This window comes from Pygocentrus nattereri, chromosome 18, assembly GCF_015220715.1.
Source record: "Pygocentrus nattereri isolate fPygNat1 chromosome 18, fPygNat1.pri, whole genome shotgun sequence".
Taxonomy (NCBI): domain Eukaryota; kingdom Metazoa; phylum Chordata; class Actinopteri; order Characiformes; family Serrasalmidae; genus Pygocentrus; species Pygocentrus nattereri.
In genome coordinates this window covers 24,476,685-24,483,038 of record NC_051228.1, presented here as the reverse complement: position 1 = coordinate 24,483,038, position 6,354 = coordinate 24,476,685, and the positions used below count along the sequence as shown (strand labels likewise).

At 39.2% G+C, this 6,354-nt stretch overlaps 1 protein-coding gene across 1 annotated transcript in view; it reads right to left on the bottom strand.

The window, feature by feature from the left end:
- Window positions 1-233: 233 nt before the first annotated feature.
- cwc27 (CWC27 spliceosome associated cyclophilin) overlaps window positions 234-6,354 on the bottom strand; it is a 60,284-nt gene continuing 54,163 nt past the window's right edge. The window contains exon 14 of the mRNA XM_017725515.1: window positions 234-667. Within this exon, the coding sequence (XP_017581004.1) occupies window positions 505-667 (163 nt within the window). The 3' untranslated portion in view covers window positions 234-504. The remainder of the gene's footprint in view (window positions 668-6,354) is intronic.

The window sequence follows — 6,354 nt, the reverse complement described above, 5'->3', positions numbered from 1 at the left end:
TGCCGGGTGCTGCCTCAACATGTTTTGAGGAGTGTGCTAACTCATGTTGATCCCCAACAGATCAGTAATATTTCTTAATGATCAAGAGAGAACGATCCTCCGTCTAATCCCAAAGAATACTCACAAATACACCCCTGGGTTGCTGGTAAGGCTTGATCTGAGGACCATTTATAGTTAACGTTTTACCATAATTAACTTACAACAAATGAACACTCATTAGTGACATTATCAAATACATGGAGATCACAGAGGCAGTAAGTCTTTATTAGTTGTGACGTCATTTTGAGATAATTCTACTGTACAGTGTATTTCTTAAGAAAGGCTGTCCATAGGCATCCTGTTTTAAATGCCTCACACTGCTCGTTTCTCACCCCAGGATGTACCCTTGATGTTGAGTGAGATCCAGGTTTGCAGTTCATCCCAAAGAGACAGAGAGCCAGGATGAGGCAGTAAGAGTGAGAAGGATAAAAGGAAGAGCGTGGTCTGTGAGAGAGGTCCTCGGCCTCACCTCCTGGTCTTCTTCTCCTTCAGCAGCTTCTTACTCTCCTCTCGTCTGCGCTTGTTGACGGGGTTGCGTGGGTCATAGATCTCGAATGTGTCTTCGTCCTGCATGTTGGCATCCTTCACCTTTCTGGTTTGCTCATCAAACTGCAGTACATGCGCCATCCTAAATCAAAATGAGGAAACAGAGCCCAGTTCAAAAGAACAGCAACATGGTGCACCCAGCCCGCTAAATCACCAGGCTTTGAGTTATCAGTACAAGGATTTTCTTCTGGAATGGTATGGAGCAGAACCTCATGCAGAAAGCTCCATAAATACTTGCTGTTCCTACCATGAGGAGTGGAAATAAAAATAACAAGGAGTATTTAATTGGTTAAAACCAAGGCTGACATTTTCATGTACACACAAACAATATTTGTTACATATACTAAAAATAGAATTTTACATTCTGTTACTCAACATATTTTTACAAATGTGTCATTTTGGTGAAGAAAAAAGGTTCCTGTCCTGGACTTACAGTTCTACAGAATAACACATAGGTTTTTAAAATTAGTATAAAAAGTTATTTTATACAGATGTTCTTTAAACCTTTAAAAGGATCTTCTCATTTGCACATCATTTATAAAAATGGTTCCCTAAGGAAAGGCCCTTTAGAGAGCCAAAAGTAATTCTTCTATCAAAGAATCTTTAGGCACAGGTTATCTCAAACCAGACATTACTGATTTATAGAGAACACACGGTATGTTTTTGAGTCTGTAGCCTATATCTGCAGCAGTTACAATCCAAGAAAGCACTGCTTTGGTCTGCTAAAAGATGTTTTTGCTGTTTCTTTCTCCAGGACAGAGGCAGCAGGATGACCCTGATGGGAGCCTCAGTCAGGCAACAGATGCTCATCTGTCTTTCATTTCCCAGATAACCCACTCTTATTCACAGGTCTGGCATTCCACGGCCAAGAGGACAATACAGAGCCACTGAAAAAATGCAGAGATTTACATTCTTCCAACCAAGCACCACAACGAGGAGGCCACTGGCGCTTCACACAAACTCTTGTTGAGGAAAACACATGAAAAATGCTTTCCAAAAACAATTTACCCATGATGGAAAAGCCAAAACAAGACAAAGGCCAAGTACGGTCACAAAAAACAGCAAACAGGCAAAGCAGTCCAGTGAAGGTAAGTCAAATGGAGCCAAGTTAGTGAGTTGCTTGTACTCTATAGACACATCTGTCAATTTTCAGCAATTCTGAAAATTCATATTCCGTCCATAGAGAAAAGAAAAGCGAAAATGGGAATGATGACTACAGAAAACTTTGATGGGTGTTACTTGTGTATAAAGACAGGTGTGTGATCTAGATGCATGTGAGTGCTCACACAGAGACTGCCCTTGCCTCTCTCTGCCATATTATGGACCTACATACTGTTAAGGGAGAGAAATAAAAAAAATGGAAAAAGATAAAATGTTCAACTATTCTACCGCAAACAGTTGCATGGCTATTTGTAATCTCACCAATATGCTGAAAAGAGGTTACATGGTCCACACCAGGTACCATAAAACGGTGGTCTGTATGCACCAGATGTGATGTTACGTTTCAATAAACCAAGGTAACCAAAGTAGCTTCAGGAGGATTTTTAAATTAGGCCTGGTTGTCCGAGTTAAAAACACATGAAGGGGCTAAAAACCAAAGCAGGTTTAAGAGCCTGCTTCACAGTGGTGAGTAATCTACCATATAGCTCTTTTTGAGCAATCACACAACCCTTTGCAATCAGCCAAAACAACAACAAAAAAAAGACATTTATAAGTATGTCTGCAAATATATGCAAGCCGTATGCTTTGCTTACTTAAATATCATGGCTGTCATAAGGAATGGAGTAACTGATTCCTTTGTCAAGTTATCAGAGTTTAAAAGAAGGACAAACAAAAACTAAAAACAATGGTTTGTTACTGTTAAGTATTTTTAAAAATAAATAAATAAATAAATAGTGTGAAAGTTAACATGTTCACATAGAAAATGATTAACGCTTAACTCTAACTTTTAATGCTGTTAATGCACTTTACTAGTTTGACATTTCCGCCATAGTTCCAGCCTGAAGTTCAGCTCATCACATTTGTGTGATTCTATGTTTAAATTCAGATAGAATTATTGAAGGCAATAAATACATTTTGATAAAGCTTACTTTTCCAATCACAAAGCTATAAAAATGCTTTTTAAATGGATAAAATATTTCACTGAAGTAAAATTAGAGTAATAAGACAAATGCAACTCCTCATAAGTACACAAAGTAATGATTAATCACTATTAATTATTTAAATCCTTGAGAAATATATAAAAGCTTTACAGCAAAACCTGTATAAATGTATCTATCACAGCAGTATAAATTAGCATGTTTCATACAAATGACCAACTAATCATTGCTAATCAATTTTAACTGATTATTTTTTTTAAAACTTAGTAACCCTTAAAGCCCCAGTGTGCATATGTGATGCTTTCACATCCACTGGAAATGTGCATGAGCTGTGACAGCTCATCTAGAATGTCTTGGCTATTCTCTGGCAGGCCCAGAAGGACTCCTGTGGCGTGAGGCGGACGGCTCTGATAATTTGTCTAGCAGTCTCAGTGATGACAGCCTGCCGGCCTCCTCGCCTAGAGTAATGGCTTGTGTAGGAATCCTATTCAAAGTTTTTTTTTTTGGGGGGGGGCGGAGGAGGGTGCTTATCGGAGAGCCTTGATGCACAGGCCTTCGGAAGCCTTTTTCCTGGATTTATTTGTCTTGCGCCGTCGCAAAAAAAGAAAAGAAAGAGACGAGAGAGGCAGGAGGGGGCCTTGACTCCTGGGTGAAATGGAGGGGGGTGCCGTGGTGGCGGTGGAGTTTGTAGATACAGACACAGATGGAATAGTTTACACTTCTGGCCCAGACTTGACTCCCAGTGTCTGACCTCTTGTTACCCATGTTCCGTTCACGGGGTGCAAAGGCGTTCAGAGAGTGGTACAGACTTCCCTCTTGCTGTTTTTTCCTGCACTGCTCCAGGGGGGCCCCTTCTCCACTATCCCCCGAGCCCCCAAATCTGTCTCCCCGGTGAGGGGCTCTGCTGCCGCCCCAGAGACTGGGGCCTTGCACCACAGGTCTACCTTCAGGATGAAGTAAGTGATAGAAAGCACAGGTCTTGTTATTCTAAAACGTGCACACAGACTGATTTTTTTTCTCTCTCTCTTTCCCTTCCAGACTCTCTTTCTCCCTCTCGCACACACACATGGTGCTGGTTTGAGAGGAGCGGGTATATTTTAGGTCGAGGTTTGAGGTTCTTTGATGCAAAGGAGAATGTGAGGCAAACGCTCGTAGTGTCAAGGATCATTTCCCTGCTGTGGTTCGTGCTGTGGAGGTTGGTGAAGCAGGACGATGGACAACTAAATTTGGCTTAGACCTCCTCTTCAGGCCATACAGCATCACTTTTATTGTTTAGGAAGGTTGCACAATATGGACAAAACACCAGTGCAGCTATATAGCTACATACTGCCACATGTGACCGTTAAATGCTGGCCTGTTCCTGTTAGTCTGATCAAAATAATATTAGTTGTAAGTCTGTGAATGCCTCAATTCACATTAACACACAGAAAACTGGACTGTTCGAGACTTGTCATGCACAGTACACAATAAGGCTGTGTACTGAATAAAATTTGATATTCAATAAAGCTGTCATATATCACAATAACAATATATGAAGTGAAAAATTCCAGTAACTGACTGCAAGTGATGCAAGTACAGAATTTTCTACAAAATTCAACTAACCTCTTCTTTGAGCAAACAGCAAAACACAAAATTATAAAACATCATCCACTGTTGTGCAAAATAAAAAGAAATGAAATACTACTAACAGCCACATGCATCAGAAATGCAAGGGCATTTTATGTGCACTGTAAGGCAGAGGATCCGTCAGGATTACCTCAACAGCTCTTTCTATAAATCCTATAAAAACAAGTAAATATATATTTATGTTTTATCTAGGCTCACAAAACAAAAAGGTGTGTAGTTCAGGATGGAGTATTTTTCAAGATGCGCTTGTGTGTTTTGTTAGTAGGCATTTAGCTGATTGGTCAGTGTAACAACATGTTTCTGGCACTATGTTTATGGGGTAATTGGATCTGTTCTGTCACAGCTCTTATCGATGTGTTTATTGTAGAAACTCATATCCCAATAATGATAAAAATATGACTTATCGTGCAGCTCAGGAACACAGCATACAATACAGCACTGTGCAAAAGTCAGAGATCACCCTTTACTGATTAGATTTCCAGTTAAATCAGCCATTAAGTCCACGTTATTAATTTTAAATATAAATATAAAATAATCCATTTGCATATAGAGGAAGAAAGTCAAGGACAAATAAGGGGAACTGAAATTTAATAACTTGTGATTAATGCGTGTTTTGACTGGAAACTAAATAAAAGGGTGGTCTCTGACCTCCACACAGTGCCGTATGTGAATTGTCATTCTGAATGGGCCCCAAATACAGTTCAAAATAGACACTCAAAGGCACAGATGTGATCAGGACTACATTTAAATAAAAATAATTTCCTAAATAAAAATAATAATAAATAAAATTTTCAAACAAATGAAACAAACCCTATTTGTCTCTGTTTAAATAGAAATTACAACAGCAGATTTCCTTCAAACGCCAAGAAGCCATTACTCTACACACACAAATGGACTTAAATCCAAACTCTTAGCCACAAACCTACTTCAAATATTTCTACTGGTTGAAAAAAATAGCAAAGACTTTTAATGGACTGTATCTATGGATTGGGCATATAGTAGGCAGGACTCTAAAAAGCAAGCCATTCCAACCACTAAAGCTATATGTTTTAACTGCGACTGACAAAGCAAGAATGATTTGCCAGCCTGCTTCCCGTAATCTTCTGGAAACATCAGGAGGGCTCTGAGAGAGGCATTGGCTCAGCATGGCTTTGGATATAAATCAGTGACTCTTAGAAATGTCTGTTTGCAAGACAGCTGAGGAGTTCATCGGATTAAAAATATATCTTTGACACCACAGCCTATAAATGTGCAAAAGGCAAAACAATTTGCTAAGTATCCTGAAGCCTACTAGAAGACAACATGAGCTGGCATACATCTCAATAAGCAGACAACTTGTATTTGCCCAGTATGTAGGCACAGGTTTAGAAAAACAGGTGAACCAAGCATAACTTAAGCTGTTTGGACTTTTGGACAATTTATAATATATGTAAATATATTACATTTAAGAATTGTTCATGTCTGTATACTACCTGAATTTACTTTGGCTGGATTCCATTTATACTTTTCAATTAAATGTGCCTCAAGGGTGTCCAGATAAGATCTGATTTTACCACATAAAAAGCTAATTAACACATATATTGCATGTATATCTTTTAATTCAGAGCAGAAGGCTTTGTCTTGCAGCTGTTGTGATTTCTGAAGTGGTCCACTGTCCAAAAGAGGTGGAAAGAGGTTAGGAGTTACGTAATTGTATGTGGATAATGAAATTCCACTTACGCTTTTGTTGAACGCGGTCACCTCTGAATGTGGCTTGAGTGAACTGACTAATCTGATCAAAATGCATCCTGGGTGTGTTAACACATGGCTTTTCATGCAGTGAAGCGAAATCTGAGCATGATCTGATCACCGAAAACAAATGTTGGTGCAAGTTATAAACAGCCTGCGGATGTTAAGAAACACGCCAGTCTTTTTCTAACTTGTCTCTTATCTATATATCTATCTGTCTTCTTTGGTTGATCACTATGAAACAGAAGAAGGCTTCTGCGGGTGCTAACCACCACATCAGCAACTACACTGACAAGCCCTGAGAATGCTTTAATAT